Source organism: Chelon labrosus (assembly GCF_963514085.1).
Source record: "Chelon labrosus genome assembly, chromosome: 6".
NCBI lineage: Eukaryota > Metazoa > Chordata > Actinopteri > Mugiliformes > Mugilidae > Chelon > Chelon labrosus.
In genome coordinates this window covers 8,992,654-9,018,884 of record NC_140342.1, presented here as the reverse complement: position 1 = coordinate 9,018,884, position 26,231 = coordinate 8,992,654, and the positions used below count along the sequence as shown (strand labels likewise).

General features: G+C 40.1%; 1 protein-coding gene across 3 annotated transcripts; it reads right to left on the bottom strand.

Annotated features, from left to right (window-relative positions):
• Positions 1-188: 188 nt before the first annotated feature.
• Positions 189-25,681, bottom strand: tbl1xr1b (TBL1X/Y related 1b). Of its 3 annotated transcripts, none has more exons than XM_084547279.1 (16): positions 25,446-25,681; positions 23,028-23,094; positions 19,991-20,094; positions 19,697-19,842; positions 19,329-19,548; positions 16,321-16,453; positions 12,325-12,466; positions 11,839-11,902; positions 11,657-11,754; positions 10,918-10,978; positions 10,406-10,527; positions 10,039-10,113; positions 9,759-9,886; positions 8,736-8,901; positions 8,531-8,632; positions 189-3,539 (listed from the first exon to the last, which is right to left on the bottom strand). In XM_084547279.1, the coding sequence occupies exons 3-16, from the start codon at positions 20,046-20,048 to the stop codon at positions 3,513-3,515; spliced, it is 1,542 nt and encodes a 513-aa protein (XP_084403405.1). In that variant the 5' UTR covers positions 20,049-20,094; positions 23,028-23,094; positions 25,446-25,681; the 3' UTR covers positions 189-3,512. The 3 variants fall into 3 exon arrangements, with proteins under 3 accessions (XP_084403405.1, XP_084403407.1, XP_084403406.1); XM_084547281.1 differs by lacking the exon at positions 25,446-25,681 and adding an exon at positions 25,043-25,364; XM_084547280.1 differs by lacking the exon at positions 25,446-25,681 and adding an exon at positions 25,047-25,364.
• Between the last annotated feature and the right edge of the window lie 550 nt (positions 25,682-26,231).

The window sequence follows — 26,231 nt, the reverse complement described above, 5'->3', positions numbered from 1 at the left end:
GTACATAAATGCATATTTTTCTTTAAATATATAACATTTCCAGTTTTACTGGCAGCAAAAAAAAAAATATATATATATATATATATATATATTATTATTATTTTTTTTTTTTAACAATTACCCCGAAGTAGTTTCTGTTCTTGCAACATATTCAGGCAGTGTATAAAACTGAAATATGAATGTTTTAAAAGTGCAGCCACCGTTAAAAATATACATAAAGACCAAGAGAAATTTCTTTTGTGGGTGAACACGTGTGGCAATACAGCATATATTCAATTCAAAAAGCTATCAATGCAAGTTAACCAGAGAGCAAGACCTCTAGATCTTAACACTTACCACAAAATAACTAAAAGACAGTTCGCTTCCACCAGCAAATTAATGTGTACGTCAGGAGGTGATGAACCAAAACCTTGGCCCTGGCACAATAGTGGTTTGTTTTTATTGATGACAGGCACATATTAAATGACGGCAAAAGAAGTGCATGTTTCCGTGAGTTGGAAATGGGACCTGCAGGTCACAAAAACAAATCCGTTGTCAGGTGACGCTTACACCTGTGGCTGAGTCTAAGAGAGAATTCCTCTGTTAATAACAGCTTTTATCAGGTATTTAAACCCAACAAGCGGCAGTACAATAGCAGGTCAGTCATATCTTTTACACCTATAAACTTAGAATAATTTTTTTGGCAACTAATTAAAACATTTCATGGCAATCGGTTTAATAGCTGTTTAACAGTGGATCAACTAAATGACACTATGACCCCTTAAGGTCCACTACTAGCATGGCTTAAAACTGAAAAATGCTCTGTGTGCATATAGTGGTGTGTTAACCACTGAAACATTTATTCAGGAAGTCCTATAGCACAGAAATAGAACAGCGATGTGCGAATTAACAGCAAGCAAGTGACACATTCATATTATCAAAATAGATTTTATTCTAGACCTTGAGATCTGAGTGATATTACAACAGTCTGATCAGGAGGCTGCAGACTGCAACCATGTGAGTGAGAGAGAAAGAGAGTACAACATAGGTAAGGGGAAAAGACACACAAAAAATATGCAAATTGGTATTTACATGTTCTGTGTTATACATCAACAATTAAATCCAGATTCTATACTTTTTTGTTGTTCATTTTCGAGTATGTAGCTACAAATAAGTCAAAATTACAAAAGTTTTGATAAGTACAAAACCTTCAAGGGCTGTCCAACATACCAAAGATAGAATTAACGTTAGTACTTTCGGTAGGAACGAAAAATAGTAAACACACTTGAATGCAGTGTAAAAAGCTTATCATCTAAAAACAAACCATTACAAAATACCATTCCACTGTCATAGACATCATTTGAAATAGTGTCTTTGTCATACAGTCCAGTCACTGCTGACTGTATTAAAGCAAACTTCAAAATAGTCTTTAGCTTCAGTACAAAATGTTTTTTTTTGTTTTTGTTTTTTTTAAACATGAAAGAAAACATCTGAAATTTCAGCCGACATGTGCGTGCATCGAGGCATTACATACCGGATTATGGCTACGAGATGAGACCTGGAATGCCATGAAGTTGGCTTGTTGCAACTGTGACGTACCCAAGGAGTCAGACAAGACACTATTTACCCGCTGGTACACTGCACACTTACTGCATCACTTCTGATTCTTCCCTAAGAGCAGGTTAAACATCAGATGTGTCTATGATGGCCCGAATTAACACACTGTCCTGTTTCTCCATTTTTAGTCTGAAGTGCAGGGGGGGTCACACTCTTAGAAGAGCTGCTTTTTTAAATTAAGCTATGACTGTTTAATGGTATTTCATAAAAAAACATTCCTCGTGGTCACAACCCTAGGTGATGCACCTGAACATCACATACTGTATTTCAAGCGTCTTCAAAAAGTTATTTTTAAATCCACCCTTAGCAAAGGAGTGGCATACAAAAGAACCCCCTGTAATAGCACAGATATATATTCATATATATATTATATGCAGATACCATGTTACATCAAGTCATTAGCTGCAAGTTTGCTTTTTAACCACAAACACAGACTTGCCTCTGACCACTACAAACAAAAGCGTCTATCCGTGCATAGGCCTGAACACAGCCTGTCTCACAGTGTCTGTGTGTGTATATGTGTGTATATGTGTGTATATGTCCGGGTGATAAAGTTGGTCAGGATGCAAACCAAAGCAGGAACTGTAGTGTGTACACAAGCTGCAGTGAAATGCTGCTCCACATCATAAACCATAATACTTCCTTCAGTACTGTCAATTAGCCAATGTGAGTTGAGCGATGCGGAGACAGTTTTTGACAAGAAAAAGTGTGATCAAATATCCTGTGCCTGCAGAGGAAGTAATATTCCAGATGATGGCTTGATAAATAAGGACCAAGCAGGGGCAACAGGACACAATTACACCAAATTAGTCCGATTATCATTCAGCGCTGGATAGCAAGAAGCCACTAACTGAAGAAGAAAGCAGATTTATACCTATTAATTGTTCATGTCAGATGGATGCGAGCAGTTATGCACCTGCTTTTCCCAATCTCTCTCTCAGCAAGCTACGCTACCTCACTTCTGACACATAAGCACAGCAGTCTATTCATATCATAAGCTTCAGACACAGGCCCAGGACAAGCTCAGATTCAGGGATAGGAACCTGAAGCTGACGGCGCATTGACAGCACCGATGTGTTTCAGTTAACAGCCCTGAAATTTTAAACATTTCAGAGGTTGTATCTTAACCTGATGAATTGTGAACACCTGAAAACTAATTTTGAGGATAAAAGTTGGAAACAAAGGACAGTTCCTCCTCCAATTAACTGCTTTATAGTTTGTTAAAATGGAACAAACCTAATGGATAAAAATAGAGTTGAGAAAATTCTAAATCATTTCATCTTCTAAGATGAAAACATCTGCATTTATAAACCTTCAAGAGTGCAGACAAGTAAATGAACAGATCTCCCAATGAACAACTTTGAACATCCTTATTAAAAGACGACTCTCAACATCCCATCTCTTCCCCCCCACCCCACATGTAATACAAAACCTACAGAGATCAGTAAATCCAAATTCAACACAACAATGTCCACAGGACACCAAATGCTGACATATGCAATATGCACACATCAACAGAGAACACAAATCTTGACAATTCTGATACAAAGGATAAAAACAGGAAAGCAAGAAGAATCCCGGTGTTTTGGTTTGCTTGTGATGGGTCCAACAACTTTGTACTGTGTGATAACAAAGAAATGTTTTTTTTTTTTTGTTTTTTTTTTCCTGCAGGTCTGTGGAGCAAAATAAATGTCCATACAGACCTGTTGTATGTCTGATGCACGCGTGCGAAAACTGCATGTGACCAAAGTGTGGTCCTTGAGTGTAGATATGAGGGAGAGAGCATCCGGATGGCTGTAACGGTGGACCATGGCATCTGATGGGGACTACAGCAGTGTGGCGGACAGGCAGGGACAGTCATTTTGGCTATGTACACATTCGTAGTCGGTCCATGGTTCCCCTATCCCAGATCAGTGTCATTTCCTCAAGTCTAATACGCAAACCTGCAAAATGGAAAGTGACAAACCGTTAGACCCACACGTGGTTTAGCTACCACAAAAGTTTCGGTTTCTACAATATCAGACCTCTTCCTGGAAAAAATGTGTGTCAGATTTAACAAAGAAAACTTGGTTGGATGTTTCTGTGTAAAAAAATTATTTATATATTTATTTATAAACTATATTCATTTCTGAGTTTGACCCACATACAAATTCTAACCAAAATATTAATTATAATGAAAAGCTAAACTTGTGTGGATGTACGGATGTACTTCCCTAAAGCACAGTAGAGATCTTACTGTAGCTGTATTTTCTATCCACCAATCTATAGGTTGAGATTTTATAAAATCTACAGGCGAAAAAAAAACACCAGTCTGTCACACCAGTACTAGGTGAACAGAGAAAATGACTTATTCAAAGCAGTAAAATGACAATAAGAAATTTCTACATGGCATTCATGAAATGTGCACTCACCAGCTGCATATGTTGATGAACACAGATAAGGGCAAAACAACATATAGGGCAGTGGTGTGCTGTGTGTCAACCACAAAGCACTAGAATTTAACAGATACCGCTCCTTTCTACAGAAGTGTAAATGAAATGCAGCAAAATATATTTATTATTTTAAACCGCAAACCACATCCTTGGTGCAATTAATGTTGAATGTGCGGAAGAAAAATGAATTAATCTGGAAATGTATGCCAAAAGCCACCTTTCTAACCGTTACTCCACTTGACTGTGACCTACCACAAAAACAACCTCTCATCAGCACAACTCAGGATGCACTTGCAAGATCTGAAGACAATGGTGCAGAAACAACCCGCTTACAACTTGTGAACGCACTGCAAGGCGGCGCTCGTGCTAGCGATTAGCATCTTTTCGGGTCATTTATATTCCCAAAAACAACTGAACAACAACAACTCCCAGCTCTGACCACCAACCAACCATCAGACTAAATTCACTGTAACAGACCAAATATTCAGTGGCTCTGCTACAGTGAGGAGAAGTTTCAACTTTAGTTAGTGTGTTACCACTTTGTCTTCTTATTTTGGGGTTTTAATAGTTTTAAGGGTATATATTACGGCCCTCTGCAGGATAAAAACATTCACGATGCACGTCTCTCAAACCTCTGGGTGTCCATTTAATGATAAGCCTCATCTAAATTCAACACGTCCAACAACAGCTGTCTTTATTTTATCTGGCTGCAGTACATCATCCAACAGAGCGTGCATAGGCAACCAAAGCAATTCACCTGAGATCATCTAATACATCTAATCATCTAATAAAATAATACAGACTCCTCAGCACAAATGAAAGACAGTCTGAATTAAATAAATATGTGTGAATATTTTATTTAATAAGTGTAATCCCTTTAATAAACTATATTCTACATAGAAACCAACCATTCTTTTAATAACTTCATGTCTACATAAAGTAAATTGCATTTTTTTTCTTGCCAAATTTTGCCAATTTAAGATCAAATCAATGCATACATGCATGAGACCAAATGATTTACAAATCTTTAAGTCTCCATTAAACTGGGTTAAAGCTATAAGTGGAACATCTAATGTTTTACACAGTGGATCAGTGATCAAAGACACGTGTCACTCAGTATTGCAGTTTAAGTTTCTCTGTGATGATTGAACCAGATGAAAAGCAGTTGATTTACAGTCCTCAGAGGAAAGACGCAGACAGCTACCACAGGAGTCTATCAGTGCATTTACATACATTGTGACCCCCAAATTCACATAGATTAAGACACAAAAAAAAATAATATTATAAACACTACATTGTACTTACACAACTCACATCCTAAACCTGAAACATCTGCAGGCAAATCAGGCCTATGCCAAATAAATTAAAGATAAATCATATCAGAACTTTTAATTGGACCAAAGTTACAATGTAAACACTACAACAGAAACCAATGGGACACATTTCAGAGAGATAATTGTGTTAACATGCTACTGCAAGAGTCAGGGCCACAAACAGCTTACAAAGCTCCAGAGGGATCTTATTGTTGAATGGTACTACACATAGATATCTCCCAAAACTCTGATATGATTTATCTTTGTTTCATGTTTTTCCACCATAAAAATTAGTTTTGACCTAAATCATCGGTTTGCATTTTCTTAACCATACACATAATGTTAGCTAGAAGCTAATGTAAAATGATCAAATAATTTATTATCGACGATCATCCAGCAGGTGGTGGTGAGTTAAATTATTAAGAGGTTTAAAGGTAAAAGTTATTACCAGCCAGGAATGACTAAGGCTAGCATTTAATGATTCTGTTCATTTGTGAGGTCAGAAGAAGCGACGGGTGATTTAATCTTTCTGGAGAAGCATGTTGTCTTCACAAACCTTTGCTCATCATAAATAGAACGGATATCTGGGTTTATGTGAAACAAAAGGAGAAAACAACTAAAATAGTCAACCTTGAGGATGCTTGACGGATTAGTATTCAACCGTTCAACCAGAATGACTTAACACGATGGTGTTGCCCTCCTTGAATTCGCCTCATGGAGGATCAGTAAAGGTATATCTCATCTCTTTACTTACAAAACTAAATGCTAGAGGATACACCAATACAGTCGACTGTAAGTTCCACAGCTATATTTTCGATTCACACAGTTGTATTTATGATTGTATTCATATTTTCCATTCCATTTCCATTCTGATTTTGATTATTTTCTTTTTACTTTCTCTAGGGGTCGAACCGGCTAGTCTGCTGGTCGACTTCACTGCTGTGCCATGACACTTTAAGCAGGAAGTCGACTAGTCGCCGATCACGTGACAATAACAACACGGACGCCTCGGAGAAGGACAGGTGTGGAGCTCATTGGGTCGTTGCAGAAAACTAGCAGTGGTTCATCAAGTGTGTGGACAACAACAAATGTACTACTGCAATGCACACTCATCTGAAAAGGCATCTGCTAACACTAATGCTGGCAGAGGAGCGATCCAAATCCTCTCAGCGGCAGTCAATTAACAACTTCAAGGAGGCTGCACATCGACAATTCATTGGTGAATTCTATTGTCTAAAGTTATTAGACCTTTAGCTACTATGCACGGAAAAGGTTTCGGAGATATATCACTTTTTACTATTAAACACCATTGACGGTGCTGATTTATATAGGCTATGCCTATCTGCAGTGCACAGTATTGATAAGCTCATGTGTTTATGTTCAGTGTTGTGTTTTATTAGTTGACATTGTTGCTGTGGTTGTAGAGTATATATCTTTATTTTTTTTGATGAGCGAGAGCTGCATATTAGAAGTGTCAGACTGGTGTTGACCTGGTTTACGGCCGACAGTAGCCCATGTTCAAGCTTCAATTACACTGCATAAAAGCAGAAGTGACGTCATCGACCAGTCGTCGTCGACTCGACTTTCACCACATATTAGTCGACTTAAAACAAATCAGAAGTCGTTTTTAATGTTGTTTTACTGAGAATCTTGTTGGGCTGTACAGCCGGTGTTCTGCAATGACAATAAAGGATATTCTTTTCTCGATAGTTAAATCTTAAAAAGTTGTAGCAACAACACACTAACAAGCATCTACACACTGACATATCAAAATGATCCAATCTCCTTAAATTATTAACTGAGAATTGACTTTGAAGGAAACAATACACACTTCTTATGTAATTTTCTCTCTGTAAATAACTAAATTTACAAGTCTGCCACTTCTGCCAAGTCATCACACACTCCAAAATAAAAAATGATTCTGATTAAGAGATGTTTAAAAGGGTGAAAGTAGCAAATACCTACTATATAATGCTTTGACATTAATCTAAAAAAAACTCAAATTAAGGTTTATCATACATGTGACATCTACCCCTGATGATCTTCAGGGAGCCCCTTACAGTGGGCCTGATTACAGGAATTACCTGCCAAATTTGTGTCATGGAAATGATAACTTTTTCCCCCACCTTCTCTCTTGTATTACGCATAGCTCAAATTCCTCAGAAAAGTACCTGCTGAAACCACACAAGATCTCATTTCCTGCAACACTTTCACATATGTCTTAACTTAAACACGATACATTATTTTAAACACAGTGTTGGTTTTCGTCTTATTAATGTTGGAGATGCCACAGTACGTATCCAGAACCTTTTACTCAGTCTTTGGCAGAAGCACCAGGGACGGTGATTTTAGTGTGGAACTCTCTACCATATTTACACACAGTTTAATTTAAATTCAGATCAAGTCCTCACGCACTCTTGTTGAGTTTGGCTGAGAAGCATCCGTGAACTGCCTGTGAACAGATGGCTGTTATAGCCCTTTATCTCTGCAGTGGCTTTTGTCTATCCACTAGACCATAAATGAAGGCGTGCTGCAGTCACCTCTCTGATCATGGTGCTTCGTTCTTGGTTCTGTGTTTGGCCAAACAGCAACAGTCAAAAAATAAAAGCCATAACAAATGGGAAAATTCTCCAGGACCTGTTTAACGCTATCTGTCACACCTCTAACTGGGTATTGACATTAAATATCATGTAACAGCTCTCTCCGGCGTCTCCTTATGGAGCAGCAACATCAGCTGTTACACTTTCATTCAATTTCTGAAGCTATGTTTCAGATTTTCTGCTCAGCTTAAGTCCCCAGAGTCATCACAGCTGTGTCCAAATACTTCCATTTTTATCATTTCTGTGCAACCTTGTTCACCATGCGAACTGCCAGTATAAGTCACCAGTCTTGTGACTGGATGTCATGCATGACTGATGGTGAAACAATGATCACATGTGATAAGTTTGAACTTTTCTCTTCAGTAGAAGCTGAGTTGACCTCTGTGTCAATTCTGACTCTGACCAGAGGCATTTTATGGCTTCAGCTTGCTTGGGTCAAATCTTTAATACACAGGGCTGACACACACATTTACTAGCTTAGCCGCCTGGTGTGAAAGTTGTATACACAGGCCAGAAGGAATGTGGATGGATGCAATTTTCAGCAATGGTCACGGTGTGTGTGATTAAGTATTCAGGCAGCAAAACTCACCGATCCATCTGATGCGCTGGCTCCGACTTTGTCCCCTGTGGCGTTCCAGCACACCTCGAAGATCCCTCCCGTCCCTCTGTAGCTGTGGACTAAAGCACCAGTCTGAAGACACACACAGGGATTCATTAATAACAGGCGTCATCTTCATCACATCTGTGTAGCTTTAGTTTAAACTTCATTAACGTGTGTGTTCATCATCCCAGACCTGAGTATTCCAGATGTGGACACACTTGTCGAATGAACCGCTGGCCAAGTGCCTGCCATCAGGGCTGAAGGCCACGCTGTAGACGGGCTCCTGGTGGCGGGTCAGTGTGTGGATACAGACCCCTCGCTCCACGTCCCACAGACGTACTGTTGAGTCAAAAGATGCACTGGAGAGAAGGGGAAAGGAAGAGTCGTGTGTGAAAATTCATGTAGAACACCTCTATAAAGCAGGGTCCACTGGACATGACAGTATAACAGTATGACAGTATATTTAATTTTCTCTTAATGATCCCGCTTGGGAAAATTCTTTCTAGACTAACACGGGTGTGGGGCCGGGGGAGCAGTTTGGGAGTTTGGAGTTTGCTCAAGGCACCTCAGCAATGGACATAGAGGGACGGGGAAAATGTGGCTCCAAGCTGCTTCTCCACTATTCTACAGCTCCCTTAGCTAAAATGAAATAAGATGTTTATTTGTGTTCATCTGAAAGAAAGCCATCTTTTTTCTTTTATTGTACATCAACTGTCCGCCTGAGGTGTAACAAGAGCCTTATAAAATGGAGAAGTATAGCGTTTCAATAATAGACAACATATGTCGGTTGAAATGCCTATTCTGACGTGGTTCCTCATTCCTCTCAGGTGCATCTGAAAAGATTTCAACATGGCCAAGTGGAGATAACATCTAGCCAAACCAAAGTGAAAAAGACAATGGAGCTGACAGAATGGATTCCGCAGACGTCAGTGTCTAGCTCAGCTTAATTTAATTACGTCAGTGGTCACTATCACAAATATTTGCCACAGCAGGGTTGTATCTGTGAAATAATACCTCATTTTCTAGCTCAGTTAAAATCACAGTTAAATCTTTAAAAGTGGCAGCAGCAACACACTGAGCAACATCTAGACATTTATATATCAAAATGATCGAATCTCCTTAAATCAATAAATATGAATTACTGAGGGATCAATATATACTTCTCATGTAATCGTTCCCTAACCAGTGGCACATGGTAATTTCTTTGCACTCTTACCTGGCCAACATGAGGTTGGCGTTAGGGTTGTTGGTCCCCGGTCCTGTAGGGCTCCACTTGATGGTGTATATTTCTTTACTGTGCGCTTGGAGGTCGTGGACACATGAATCCTGCTTCATACTCCAGATCTACACCAGAAAAGATGGATGCAATAATAAAAACAGAGCTGTAAGTTTGTAATCCAATCTTCAAAGTTCAGAGATTTGTCTGATTAAGTCCTATGTTGTGCTTTTCTTAGCTGTTGTGGCATCCACTACATCAGCTTGGTATGTGAACTGACCTTGAGTGTCATGTCATCAGAGCAGGAGGCCAGCAAGCTGCCAGTGGGATCCCATTTGATGGCGTTGACTTCATTCTAGAGAGAGGAAGATGTAGGTTAAAATAAACAAAAAAACAGCAACTGATGTACACAACCTGCCACTGATAAAACCAGCTGCTGGTTTGTCAGAGGAATGACGAGGCTTTTTAACAGAAGGAAGTGGTCAGAGCAGCTTCTGAAAAATCAGAAGCTCCAGTGCCACCTTCTATCATATCTAGTGGGAGGAGTATGTACTCTAAAAGGAGTACATACAGTATGTGACCAGCAGAACATTTCTGTTTCTTTCCCTGTGGGAAAGTAGTGCTCACTCAGAAGAATCCAGACTTACTGTGTGTCCCTGGAAGGTCTTGACAGGTCTGTCCTGACCCAGCTTACATACATGGATGCACATGTCCGTGCTGCAGGAGGCGAATGTGTTATTGCTCTGCCAGTCTACATCCAGAGCTGGTGCTGTTGGGAGGCAGAGACAAAGTTCAGGACGCATGCTACAGTGAGATATGCAGACAGAATATCAGAGAAGATGCCGTTAAAATGATGGTAGGAATTTATATTTTGTATCACTTCACTGGACCTTGTACTAACTTATATCAATGAGTGTAGACAATTGTTTTAAAGCAAGATATTAATTTAAGACTCTAGTCTGAAAAACGCACAAATCAAACACACATAGCTTTTGTGTGAGGAATATGGCAGAGATATCAGTCACAATGTGTAGAAAGGCTTGATGACAGAAAATGCTGAATTTATTGTCACTATGATCTCCCTGCAGTTCATCAAAGGTAACATCTGCTAAAAACAGAAAAGTCATGTGGAACAACCCAGCTGACTCCTGTCACTCACCCGAGTGGAAAGGAAATTGTTGCTTAGCCTCTCCCGTGTGTGCGTCCCAAATAATTGTTGTCTGTGTGAAGGAGGAGATTGTGATTGTTTATAATGAATCAGTAACGTTTATGTCGAGAAATCAATAAAAACACTGCAGAGAATGGTGAGAGCAGTTTTGACTCTTATTTAAAAACGCTGTAAGTCACACTCAGGCTACCTGAATAATGTACCAAAGTACAGGAGATATACAGAGAAGCTAATAAATCATACACCTAAGGCCTTTTTATACGTCCCACACATCAACCTCAGGGGTTAATATATACAGTAAATGACACTGTGTGTGTCATTCTAAAACCGTACACTAGGTGGCAATGTTGATCTTGTATAAAATGTTGTTTGTTGTAACTCTGACAGGACAAGCTGCTGATTTTAAAAATGGGCCTCAGTCATGCATCAGTCCTTAATATTTGCAACATCAGTGAGAGAAGCTAGCGTGCACATACATGTTGAGGGACACGGAACAGGGCTAATGATTAATTAAAAAAAAAAATTAATCCACTAATCACGACCTAAACATTTCTGTGATGTTGATATAAAATGTAAGAGCACTGTTAAAATGACCATCAGACCCGATGTTTTCAAATTGCTTTTCTGGTCAGACCAGTAGTCCAAAACACAAGGACAATCAATTTACACTGATAGAAATCACAGATGAGCTGTATTCAGCCAAACCACAGTTTTAATCGATATGTCTCACCTTGTCTACACCAGCACTGAGGATAAAGTTTCCTTTCTTATTCCACTTGAGTGCAAATATAGGGCCTTTATGTTGACCCAAAGTACTGGCAAGGTTACCTGAAAACAAAGTAACAACGCTCACCTTACAAAGAGAAAAACAACATATGCTTTCAAAGCTATGGTTTAGTAATTAGGTCTTACCGTCTTTTGTCCATATTCTAGCAAAACCATCATATGAGCCTGTTGCCAGCAAAGTGCCCTCGCTCTGAAAGAAAGACAATGAGATTTCTCATCAAATTCAGTCAGATGCATTCACTTTTTTCTCTTTCCTCGCCTGTTTTGGTTCATACTAGCGCCATATTCCTGTGTCTTTATTTATGAGGCTTACTGTAAGTAGTAAAAAAATATTGACAGATTAAATGTCAGTGCTCGTGTGCTGTTATGCATTGATTTGTACTACTCAGAGAAAAAAATAGTTTGCAGCTGAGCAGCATAAAAGGTCTTTTCCCTTGAGGGAGTGACTCGCCCCCAAATATACAGCTCAAAGGAATGCCTTCAGTAAAAGCAGTGGTCACAGGCATGAGCATGCACATACACACACAAATACCAGCAGATTAGATTACTAGAAACTGCACTCAGTGGAACACACAGACACACAATCATACTGTCGAACGTACACACACTTACATTCCAGTCTAGTGAGGTGACGTCTTTGTTGCTGGGTACGTCCTGGCCCCCCTCCCGTATGCAGTGCCTCAGAACCAGCTGGGTGGATCCGCCTGTGCTGTTCTCACTTAGGTTCCAGATCCGCGCTGTCGAATCCCCCGACCTGTCCCGAGTCAAGACAACCCAATGTTAGGCGCCGCAGCACAGCTCTGACTTCTAAAATCAGTACTGAAAATATTATAAAACTGACCATCATTGCTCCTGAGTAGGGTTGGGGTATAAGGGGATTTTATCGAACCTGAACCCAAATCATCAAATCCAAAACCTTTTTAAATCCCTATCAAACCTTTTCACATCATCTGTTGAAGAAAAAGGAGAAAGACATTTTACAAGCACAAAATTCATTCAGGTTTACGTGGCTGGTGTGGACATTTGCCCCCTTGCGCGGATCCACTTAAATTATAGGATTGTTCCAGGTCTAACGGCTTGAATTCTCCACTTTCATTCAATTTTAAGAAGTGTCCCCTGACAGCAGGACTGCTGAATATACAGCCAGCTGAAGTCAGTACTTACCTGTATGGGGATGGCTACTTTTAGAAATGAAAATGAAAATTTGAATCTGAATCCTTTTGTATGCTACGTCATTTCTTTCTACTGGCCAAGATTTTGATGTGTTTTCACATCAGGTCTGAATTTATCTTATATTCAATATATAGTCTAATATTTATTTTTAATAAGAATCTCCATTCTTTCTAGAATACAAGTCTGGTAACACCCCATTTGGATTTCATTAGGGGCGTATTTCAACCACTACAGAGACAAAAAGACTCTGCGCACAATTGGACAGTCGTACAACCACTAGAAGGCTGTAAATAAAATCAACTTGGAGGCACTCTTCTCCAGATCACCACTTAAATAAAGCCCGGACAAACCATTTGATTGGCCCAGCTGATCACTGTTGGATCATAACAAGTTCCAAACGGAGCAACCCCAGACCAACTTCCCTGCCCGCAAATTTTTGGGACTGGAAAGTTAGCCTGGAGTTGCTTCCAGGCAAAAAGAAAAAACAGTCATTTAATAAAGATCCAAGTCCAGCATGTTTTTGTTATTCTATCTGATGCACAATTTTGGATTATGAGAGAAAGCAACGAGGATGAATTTGTGGACCCCTAATTTCTTCAAAGTAGAAAAATAAATCTTTGGCTCCATCCAGTCATGGAGAACATATCAATAGAAGGGAGTGTTTCACCTGTTGAACATACCAATCCTTACTAAGTGTATTTCAAGACGTCAGTGGCCCAAGTTTGATATCCTGCTAGCAAAAATGGTCCTTCTACACAGAGCAGCACTAATTTCAGCAACCCAGCTGATCCTAAACAGCAGCTGGCAATATGTCTATATATGTCTATGTGTGGCCGAAAAAAGCTGACGGATGAGAAAACACACAAAGCACACTTGTTTTGAAAACTTCGATTGGGGATGAAGGTGTCATTGTCTAAACATTGTTGACACAACAAGAGTTGTATTTATTTTTAAACGTGCACAATTTGGACAGTAAATATGGACTTGACATTAGGGGTGGGCGATATATCGTCTGCGATAATATCGTGATTGTTGTGTTAACGATGTGCAAATTCACATTATCGCGTATTTAAATTAGTCCGACAAAAAAAAAAAAAAAACACGCATTAAAACTCCACACATTCAGAGGTGCGTGCAGCAGAAGCCCTTGGCTGCAGCAGGGCGTCACGTGTGTGCTGTAGTGGGCCTACACGTCATCATCTCTCTCACAGGCACGGTTACCGCATGGCCGCAAGTTCAACACCGGTTAACTAACGTGGTTAGGCTAAACATTTGACAGAAGGAGACAACATGCAGACACCCACAGCCTCACAATCGAGCGACAGGACAGTGTTGAAATAAAAAACCCTCGTACCACCTCCCATTACAGACATGTTTACCCCTGCATGAAAACCAGCGCAGTCAATTCAGCGACCAGAGGAGGAAACAGACGAGCAGCGACAGCTAGCGATGGGAACCGCAGTACGGCAGCTCGGCAGGGACAATCAAAACGACTGATGGGCACGTAAACCGCACATCATTATCTACTGTGTAAAGACTAACGCTTGTCTTCAGTGCTATATGTATTAAAGTATATTTGAACACTTTCCAAGTTTAAGTTACTTTAGCATCACCGTATGCGTTTTTGTTGCGCAGGATTTTAGCCGTTGAACAGCACGCGCAACGTCACCAAACGTGACCGGAAGTGTCCAGAGACAGTCAGCTGATAAAGCAATAGCAGCGTCTTCGGTTGCGGCGGTCAAAGGTTTGTCAATTAAGTTGCCCGTTCCCTCATTTTTACGATTTCATTTTAGGCACACATCTTTTATATAGTTCCCATTATTATTATCAGTGATTAAGTAACTCAGACTTTTAAAAACACATTTTTAATGGATGTCGTCTAATTATCGTTATCGTTAAAATCGCCAAAAATATCGAGATATTATTTTTTGTCCATATCGCCCACCCCTGCTTGACATGCAAACTCTTAATCTGTGCACCACGACACATGAATCATTTACTTTATTTTTTTGGTCTACACTGTTTACTGCTTTTGATTCAACAGAAACAAACATCTTGTTACATGCATTTCGCTCCTTTCCTCGTCTGCCTGACTGCTCAGAAATCTAGTCATGTTGATAAACACAGAGAAGAAGCAATTCTCAAAAGAGATGAAGCGAGAGGGGTTGTTTGTAAAATCTGATTTGGGCAATCCAATCGCAAGTGGCCAGCTTTAGGCACGTGTGTTCAGACCTGGCATTAAGATGCGTCTCCAAATATGTCTCTAGAACCAATATCAGTTTCGCGCTGTGTATGCACATTAACATCATGTGGAGCGCAGTAGAATATTATAATACAACAGTCAATGTCTCTAATGGATCTCTACCGCTGCCCCAGAAACTAGAACAGCGCACAAAACTCCGATTATAACTTCAACCCTGGAAATTTCCATACGTAAATAGGTTGCTTAATGACAGAATCACACCCAGGTACTCATATTAAATATGTCACATTATTTTACAAATATTTAATTTGTAAATTCTTACTTGGATTTATTGATTTATTTATTACAACCATCATTAATGGTGCTTTATCTTTTTCAGACGATCATAATATTTTCTAAATGAATGAGAAATAAGATAGATCTCTCAAATGGGATCTCACTGGGTCCTGGAGGTGTTCACACTTGTCGTTTATGCTGGCCACATGTGATCAGATAGCGCAGATCTGATCCTAATGCAAGGTCTGAAAAGGCCCAGAGTTGGCAGTTCGAGTGTACAAAACCCAACCCTACTCAAGGCCATCTGCCTGGTTTTGCTAAAGCCAAAAAATGCAAACAGACACAGACAGCTCATAATAAACTGCATAGCTCACCACACAGAAGATCGTACTGAAAACCAGACTATTCTTTTCAGTGGATCTGTGCGGTCGGTTGAGTAATACCCTTATAATGAATTTACTATTGTGGTTTCAATTTCCACAATATGGCACATTCCCAGCAGCCCAGTAATATTCATCAATATGATTTACGACACGCATCAATAAATTCCTTAGTGTGATTGCATTCATCTTGAGAGGGATAAAGGCACTGAAAAAACATTGACCGGTCAAAGATTTGTTCAGAGGTGATAAAATGGACTTATTAAAAGTCATACATGGAGTTTTCCATGTATAAGACAAAGTTGTTTAGAAACCTATTTTGAAGGTTTTAGCCCCAAAATAAGCTAGCAAACCACAGATTTAGCTTTAAATTAACTATGAGTTCATTTTAGGTTAAACAACAGGGCGTGATAGGTAAATAAAAATCATAATGGCCCTTTGGCATAATGATGCCATTAAAAGGGCATTTGCATTAGACATAAAGATGTGGTGGTAGACGCTAAGTATTTAATGAACGCATTAGCCCTGCAGGACACTAGTGACAAACATGGGCACAGAGTGAGCGGAAGTACTGACCCAGAGGCGAGGAGGTCGTTCACAGGGTTCCAGGCACAGATAAAAACTTCGGATTCGTGGCCCCTCAAGACCATGGCTTTACTCTGGGGGATCTCCACATCTCTGTCCACGTCCATCAACTCTGAGTGGTGATCTACAGGAAGGAATGAGATAAACAAAAGTTTACAAAACCGTATACAGTCCCTGACAAAAGTCTTGTCACTTATCCATTTTGTAGAAACAACAGTTTATAACCTGACTTTTAATTAATCCATTGGTTTTAGAAATGGCTCATATGAAAGCTAAAACCCTCCCAAATTATGTTTGATATACTAAAATAAATTTGCTTCACTGAAGAAAGATTGATCATTTAATGAACACAGAAAGGTCAGATTTTGGCAAGACAAAAGTCTTGTCGCCTACAGAAAGTAATGTGAAAATTGAACAAATCATTTACTTCAAATACAAAAATATGATGCATAACATCAGTGAATTAAGTACTGGTGCTGTGAGATCCATATTTAATATCTTGTATGACTTCCATGAGCTTGAAGGACTGCATCCATGCGGTTTGACAATGATTCATACAATTTATTGATGAAGTCATCAGGAATAGCAAAGAAAGCAGTCTTACATGCCTCCCAGAGTTCATCAAGATGCTTTGGTTTCGTCTTCCATGCTTCCTCTTTCATTCTTCCCCAGACATGCTCAATGATGTTCATGTCTGGTGACTGGGCTGGCCAGTCCTGGAGCACCTTGATCTTCTTCGCCTTGAGGAACTTTGATGTAGAGATGGAAGTATGCGATGGAGCACCATCCTGCTGCAAAATTTGACCCCTTTTATGGTTGGGGATGTAAGAGGTAGCTAATACTTCTTGATATTTTACGCTATTGATATTGCCTTCCACCCTGCAAATCTCTCGCACACCCCCATACTGGATGTAACCCCAGACCATGATTTTTCCGCCACCAAATTTAACTGTTTTCTGGGTGAATCTCGGATCCATGCGAGCTCCAGTAGGTCTCCTGCAATATTTGCGGCGGCTGTGATGTAATTCAACCGAAGATTCATCTGAGAAATCCACCTTCGGAAAAATCATTACATCCAGTATGGGGGTGTGCGAGAGATTTGCAGGGTGGAAGGCAATATCAATAGCGTAAAATATCAAGAAGTATTAGCTACCTCTTACATTCCCAACCATAAAAGGGGTCAAATTTTGCAGCAGGATGGTGCTCCATCGCATACTTCCATCTCTACATCAAAGTTCCTCAAGGCGAAGAAGATCAAGGTGCTCCAGGACTGGCCAGCCCAGTCACCAGACATGAACATCATTGAGCATGTCTGGGGAAGAATGAAAGAGGAAGCATGGAAGACGAAACCAAAGCATCTTGATGAACTCTGGGAGGCATGTAAGACTGCTTTCTTTGCTATTCCTGATGACTTCATCAATAAATTGTATGAATCATTGTCAAACCGCATGGATGCAGTCCTTCAAGCTCATGGAAGTCATACAAGATATTAAATATGGATCTCACAGCACCAGTACTTAATTCACTGATGTTATGCATCATATTTTTGTATTTGAAGTAAATGATTTGTTCAATTTTCACATTACTTTCTGTAGGCGACAAAACTTTTGTCTTGCCAAAATCTGACCTTTCTGTGTTCATTAAATGATCAATCTTTCTTCAGTGAAGCAAATTTATTTTAGTATATCAAACATAATTTGGGAGGGTTTTAGCTTTCATATGAGCCATTTCTAAAACCAATGGATTAATTAAAAGTCAGGTTATAAACTGTTGTTTCTACAAAATGGATAAGTGACAAGACTTTTGTCAGGGACTGTACACCAGTCCTACTGGTCTAAAGGTAGGGAAGATGCAATTTTTAAGGGTAACGGAATATAAATAAAATGTGATGAGTCACTTCTAGAAAAAAATAAATATATATAAAAAAAATCTCAACTGCAACAAGCACAGCCTTTTTGTGTAGTGTACATTGACAATAAAGAAAGCAAACTGCTTCAAATTTAATAATGTCCAACGTCATTTAATTTTCCTGCAAACCAGACCCACAGAAGCACACATGTACGTCACAGCTTGAACATAACTGAAACAGAGTGGTGACTTGAGTGTTTCTTGACAAGACTGAAGTAAACGGTGGTGCACTGAGTGCACCAGACTGACCAGCCTTGGAATTAAAGAGCAGGTTGTGCTGTTCTTAAATGGCTGAAACCACAATGTTCACACAGAAGGAGCAGCCTGCTCTGTATGGAGCCGCTCGAGCCCTGTATTGAGTTGTAGGTGAGTTATAATTTGGAAGTGCTCAGAGCCCAATACTCAATCAACTTATGGATGTAAAATACAGTACCTAGTCAAAAGAAGGAACTGGACAAAGTAAAAGTTACTGGCCCCAAGTCAGAGACACTGCAGTGGTACCTCAGCTGCGTTTTTTCATTTAAGTTACTGTGATTATAGCACATAGGCAGAGGCTCTGAAGGAAACCATCCAGGCCACCATTTTACTTTTATACTAAAACAAACACCTATACAGCAGGAAAGGGTGATTGAAGACATGGAAAGTGTCCTACAGGGACGACAAAGCCAAGCCAAAACTCACAAGTAGGTTTAGTATATGACCTAACAAGTCAAAGAAGTTACATAATACAAAATAATGCAGCTGTCATGGGAAAGAAGGAAGATATTATAGACACACACAGACAGCTTGATAGACACACAAACCAGCTCACTACAGAAAACTGGCTGACAGAAAGAATTCATTTCAACCTCATGCCATAGAACCCTCTGAGTCTACAGAGCAGGAGCAGCAGTTTTCATAACTTTACTTATAGTGGGATATAAATGTAGCTCATACTGCGCTGGCCCAAGTTTAAACCTTTTTTTTGTTTATTGTTTCGGGTCTATATGTGAGAAAGTCTGTAAACATTGTTTTGCGGTTTAACTCAATTTCATGGAACTTAGCCCAAAGACCGTTTATTTTCCACTTGAAAACAATGACTAAGTGCTTACTGGCTAAGGCGTGGGATCCATTTTCCTCCCCATTGGCAGCGCCCTCTCCATTCTTGGTGCCTCCCTGTGGCCCTGTGCTGCTGCCACTGCCTGCTGCCGCCTGCTGCTGCTGGGCCAGCTTGTCTCTGTAGGCCTGCTGCCTGGTCTGGACCACATCTGGCATGACAGCATCAATCAGAGACAGCGACTCGATGGGCCGTCCGTCGAACAAGGTCCCGTCCTACGCAGAGAACAACCAACTTTACATAACCAAACTACCCTTATGTAAACATCCAACAGACACACGTGAGGTGAAAGTGCACCTCTTTTTGCCAGTATAATGGAAGTTTCCAGTAATTAGTAGTTGACAGGTAATGATGGATCCTGACCTCATTGATGCTGACTTCAGCCTCCACATACTGCAGGCCCTTCTGGATGATGGAGATGAGGGCAGCAGGGGGCACCAAGGCTCCATTGATATTGGACTGGCTGATGTGACTCTCTATGCCAAAGGTGAACGCCGAGTGGGAGAAGCCTGGAGGAGGAACACATCATTTGGAAAGAAGGATGGAGTCAATGGAAGCAACGTGTAATATTAAACTTTGGATCATTATTAAAGTTGAAATTTAGAGCCACAACAACTGCATGAGGAGGTTTTTACAAATGTATTATGTTGGACTCACCTGACTCTTGCAGGTATCTGTAAACCAGGAAATTAACCTCATCACTGCTTATGCTCATTTTTAGTCCTGGTGATTAAACCATTGGGTCAGCACAGCATAGGAGCCTGTAAAAGAACAGCACAAAGCAGAGTGTTTCAATAACAACGTTGATGATACTACACACCATAGAAATCAGCTGAAATGTGGCTTTGGTTGTATTCCAACTTTTTCCCATCATATCTCACAAGCATTAAAATCCAACGTAAACGCAACTGGTTTGTAAATAGTTTGTTTTGTGGCACTGTGCCAGATCTAAAAGAGAGCCGTCTCACATACACAGTGGATGGTGTTACACTACGAGGTAACTACTAAACTGGAACACAAATCAGAAACAGAGAAGAGGAAAAGGTTAAAAATAACATCACCTTGCTTGACCTAGATCTTTTAACTTTAAAACAGAGAAGCAGGCAGAGTTTGGTAAATAACGCCGTCTTGTTCCTCTCTACATTTGGTGGCTGCACAAACCTCCTGGCTCTAGGCAGGGCACCAGTTTCCATTCATTAACCTACAACTGGAAATAATTACCAGCCGTCTTCACAAGGCATGCTGGGTATTTTGGACTAAAACGTCTGGAATACACGGGCTTTAAACGTCAGCAATAACTTATCCAGCAGTGCTTGTGTCTGTCCTCCATGTTTGTTCATGCAGAACCCGCACTGTTTAAATGGGACTGTGGAAATAAACAAGGGATCTGGATGAGGGACAGAACCTCCACTGTTTCCACCATGCCAGCCCCTCTGAAAAGTCAACATGTCCCTGCAGCATCGGGCCATGAATCCCTAGAAGCCCTTCAACAATCCCTAACAAGGTGGTGAGAAAGTCCTCATAGCTAGTGTTTCTCACAATATTGTCAACACAACTATAACTTAAAGCTTGATTAAAATCTGAATGTCTGTTAGAGGCTGTTAGACAACGACACATTATTTTCTAGGTCACCAGTGCAGTGCTCATGGTATTACAGTGAAATTTCCACTACATTTTGTTAAGGATCTGTACAGTCATCTTATCTGTCACTAGCGACACAAGCTTTTTTCCGACAAAATGGCATCAACGGAAAAGTGAAGTGAGTCAGAGCTCTTACAAGAATAAGCTGACCAATCCATCTGGATGATTTAACGTCCCGTCTAAATGTTCTGTGAACATCATCGATGCACAACCACTCACTCGCTATTTACATGATCCGCTTTTCAAAAAACAAATAGCATCTCCGCCACCAGGGGAGTGATCCAGATGTTAACTCAGACATGAAAAAATAAATATCTTTACCTGACCAAATTAAATTATATCACAGCATGTTCAGCTGAGGGTGTTCAGAAAACATGGCACAAGCCAATAAGAAGTTATCTGTGAGGAAGTCAAGACTAAATAGCAAGTAAACCACACTCTATCCTTTAACTTTGATGTTCATCAAATTTTAATGCATCAGCTTAATATTCAGAGGCGTATCTTTCACAGATTCATCTCCACAACGTAGCCGTCTGTCAAATTCAGACTGGCACAAGGAGCTAGAATGGAAAGCTTTCAAGATATAACTTACAAGCTGGGTTTAAACTCATTGACATTAGTCTCACATTACCTCATGTCCATACTGAATTTGCCAGCGAAAGTCTCTCATTCAGTGGGTATGCATTTTCTTGATCTGATAACTGACTGTCTCTTGTTGTTTTTTTTTGTTTTTGTTTGTTTGAAGCTGCTTACAGAGTGTGCTCATTTCTAGCTGTTAACACTGGCCGGCACAAATGTCAAATTTTAGATTGATGGGGCCCAAGTATGAAATGTTCTGGACCAAAAACTTGCCGAGTTTTAAAATATAAACAAGGTACTGGTTCATTTCTATGCTACAGGGCACTTTGCTCTCTCCCCAGATTATCCTGTTTTCCTTTCAGCTTCACTTACCCTCTTAAAATTGGACCTTCAACAAGGCATACTGATGGGACTTACAATGACCACCCGCTAAATATTTTCTAAACAGTTTACCCGGGTGTAAAAGACAACAAATAAGTCAACTGAACAAGCAAGAAAATATGCCAATGACATCCCTACACGGTGGACAGTTAACAAAATTTACTGCTGTTCTTTGAAAGCATGTAAATGTGTTTTTGAAAATAAAAGCTACACACCATTAACTTTATCTTGTTATGACCTTGTTTCAGTGTCCAATGATAGACATACAACAAAAGACAAAAGACCACTCCAAATGCTATGAAACACAGCTCATTCTTCAACAACATGACATACAGAATAATTCAATACATTTACACAATTTTATTTTTTTTTCAATTAATTGGTTAATCTATTAATTGATTTTTATTGATTAAAGTACCCAAAGTTTATTGTTCCTTACCACTAAATAATCAACGTAACTTCTACCATTAATCTTTCAACCTTAACATTGTAACATGAAATCTGTGAATGATTTCAAACTTTAACTTTTCCCCATTGGTGCTACCATTAAAGTTTATTCAGTGTAGACCTAATTAGGAAAGGTGTTCTTTACTAAATTCTGACATTCATTAGAAAAGACAGTGCTGAGTGTAATTTAACTTCAGTGACATGTGCTGACTGTAACTGAAAAAGCAGCTGCATTATTTATCTGCAAAAGGTTGTTTACACCCACTTAGAGTGTAATGTTACTGGAAATGTATGTTGTTTAGCTTTAAAGATTTATATGTCTATAAACCGACTGCGTTCAACTTGCATGCGCCGATAAGCAGCTGTATTTTTGTCATAGTAGCCGCTTTTGTTCCAGGCAGTTGAGTTCTTGTCTGAACAACAGATGAGTATGCAGTGACTACGTCTGATCATAAGTTACTGTCTTGCACACCGCCTTATTACTGATCAGACAGTAACTATCGACGGCCCTTTTCTTCTCCATACGACTCCTGACATTTTGCAAGAGGCATATGATCTTCCACACAGAGTGCAGCCATAGAAAGAAACCAACCAGAATCTACACATGACACGATACAGCTGTATTACAACCAGTGTGATACATTACCCATGTGATCAAGATGTCTTCAGGGGCGCATTATAGCTCAGCTGTCCTCAGCAAGAACTCTCAGCCCCTGAGAAGAAAAAGAGAGAAACTGAATGCACCCAACTCATGAATTACACTACACATTTAAATTATAAAGACTGCACTGTTTCTCTAAACAACTGGCACACAAAATCTTAAGGGCAGTGCATATATTTGTACTCTGAAATCATTAAACAAAAAAAAAAAAGATAATGGTAGCCATTACTTTAGAGCGACTCCCAATGTGTACTGGAGTTAAACAATCCACTTCAACTAAGTAGCATGTGTTGTGTCAAGCATCAAAAGAACCACACAGGCCCGGGCAAATATTCACAGGAGGCAGCTTTTCTCTATGGTGCGGTGACAAATTACAGTCATTAGAGAGGACATTTTAGCAGCAACGTGTCACCGAGTGGGTGAAAAGGCAGTCGGAGGAGGAGAAAGTGTTATGAATACTAGGGTGTGTCAATAAACAATGAGACAAACTGGGTCAGCAATGTAAAAAAAAAAAAACAGAGCAACCAATGGATATTTGTGTTAGGCATGTTGCAACTATCCATTAATGATAATAGTTAAGAGAAATGTGCACATGTATTACACAGAGGAATGAGATACAGACGTGTCAGTGTCATCTGAATTTAGAAAAATAAGTTATTAGGTACACTAACGAAAACGAACAGGTTCTAATAAAACAATCTCCCGTTTCATTACTGTTATAATGTTCAGTTTATGTTGAAACAGTATCAGAAAGGTGGTCGTTGTAGCTGGAATAAAGCAAACACAAATCTTGGCCTTTTAATTAAAACGGGGTTGATACAATTGTAGAAACGTGTACGTACAACAAAACACAAACCAATAACTTTCTAAATTATTTGAAACAAATGTTGACTACCATAACCTTCATGAAGCTTAGATTTAGTGCAGCGGTGTTATAATAGAATTGCATTTATTTTCACTAGAGTGCCTAATGAACAGGCAAAGGAAGTGTAGATGGTTGCTCCCAAAAACTATTCACCAGCATCTCATACGTGGTGCTGGATCACCCAGTGGTGCCCGGGAGTTAAGAGCTTTGTGTGTGTATCTACGTTCAATTGCGCAATTTAGATTTGGTTGTGTCGCCATTTCAGGCGAAAGGTCGTTTATGCGATATCCTAGGTGTGATAAGATCCCGTGCAAACTATGCCACCGTGCTAATCTGCTGAGAGGAATATGAGCGGGACAGCGTGGCAGGACCCCAGCGCGCCCACACGCACAGCAGTGACTGAATGGGAATTACAAACTTCAGTGTGTACGTTAACCGACACGTTGTTTGCCCCAGTTTGTGCTCATGAATGACTGCATGTCTAAGGCGGTAAAACAAACCCGGAGGGGGGGAAAAAAAAAGCCCGTCTTCTATTATCAAAACTTTGAGGCACCGTATCCATTAAACAATCATTTAAATCGTTAGCGCTGTGGCGGCAGGCTGACAGTGCCCACATGTCAGGGGTCACCGAGTGGAGTGGGAAACTGGAACGGGCGTTATCGGCCCCTGCACTGTGGATAATAATCAAGTGAACACGTATTACTCGTGTCCGCTTCCATTCTCCCTCACTGACTACTGTAATTAATAGTTTATTAGCAAAACCCCACTATGAACTGCTCTAAGCTAGGTAGCGTTAGCTCCCTGGCTAACATGCGAGTTAACATTAGTTTTCTTTGAGGCGGCCGTACCCGTCACCACACACGCCAGTCAGGCAAGGCAGCCCACAATTTAATTTAATGCACCAACATTTAGGTGCCAAGCCAAAAAGGTACAACACCACACACGCTAACAGTGTTTATTTATTTAATATAACAATTAAGTAGCATAATGCTAAATTAGCTTCTGTGAAACTGCATTTGTGACAAGCGCCGTAAGGTCTTCAGCCGTTACCACTCTAAACCTGCCTGCAAGCTAACTAGCTAGCCGGCTAAACCTAGCATGCTATGCTAATGACAGTGTGGCTACAATCTCGTACCTACTTGGATAAAACCTTTCAACTGGCGATATCTTCCGAGGCTCTCGTGTTCAAGTCAGACCATGTTATCTCTTTAATCGATTGCAAGAATGAGCGTTTCCGCACGTTTATAAACTACCGTATGGTTATAATATTAAAGCTAAAGCCAGGCTGGAAGAAGCCAGCAACGGCTTCAGACATTAGACACACTGGAGTGACCTGCAATGCAAAAATGAGCTGCCTGTAACTACTGTTATTTCGAAGCGCCACTGACTACGGCTTAATATAAAGATTAACCCGTGTCGACGGCAGTGTACTCTCCATTCATCACTTGCTTTGCCGAACACTACAAAGCCGAGCGTCTAACACGTGTAAGAATAATAGTTCATTTCGGACAGAACACGGTGCTGTATCGGTAACTAACCTATTTTCAAAAAGCCACCAAACACCACCTCGTGTTTCTGCAAAAGCTGAAAGCCGTCCTCCAGCGACGATTAAATACTTGCTCCCGGTCCGTTTGGCGCGTTCACACCAAAGTGAAGCCGCATGTCCTCGTTGGGAGCGAGCGACGAGATGGAAAAGGAGAAAAACACACACACACCGAGGCCTCTGGAAGTTTGTCCCGCAGCCAAGCACCAGTCATAACAGTGTCCTCGCCCATCCCCCACTACACCTCTTTTGCGCTTGGCGAGTCACCACTAGCCTTGGATTAATGACACCCCACCCCCCATGCTTTGCTCAGTCATTCAGACTGGGAAAGTCAACAACAAGCTTACATCATCATTGCAATCTGTGTTTTACACTGATTTATTCTTTTGTTGTTGTTGTTTTTTTTTGTTTGTTTTTTTGTTTGCACACACAATCCATAATCCAACCAATCTGTACAATGTTTATGATAAGGACCTAGCCCTAACATGTTCAACCTGTTATATTATATATTATCATGATGTGTTATTTTAAAAAAAAAATCAATGATCCACTTTAATAAAAATAAAGAAATGATGACTATAATCACTATAATGAGAGTCTTATCACAATATAAATAGTCTGAATGTGATTAGTGGATGCCCCAATTCAAGAGGTGGCACTATCTTGGCTGTTTCCAGTGTGAGATGATGACATACAGTGAAATGCCGAACTGAGAGCCATTACATTAGTTGTACAACGGCAGAAACTGCAGCACACGTATTTACACAGCATTTTCCCGTTA

Bases quoted from the DNA above. Each gene is read 5' to 3' on its own strand.
- tbl1xr1b (XM_084547279.1), bottom strand. From the start codon at position 20,048: ATGAGCATAAGCAGTGATGAGGTTAATTTCCTGGTTTACAGATACCTG. The intron at 11,903-12,324 runs GTAAGTGTGTGT...TCTTTCTTTCAG, and splicing joins TCACCTCACTAGACTGGAAT to AGCGAGGGCACTTTGCTGGC. The intron at 10,979-11,656 runs GTGAGACATATC...TCCTTCACACAG, and splicing joins TCAGTGCTGGTGTAGACAAG to ACAACAATTATTTGGGACGC.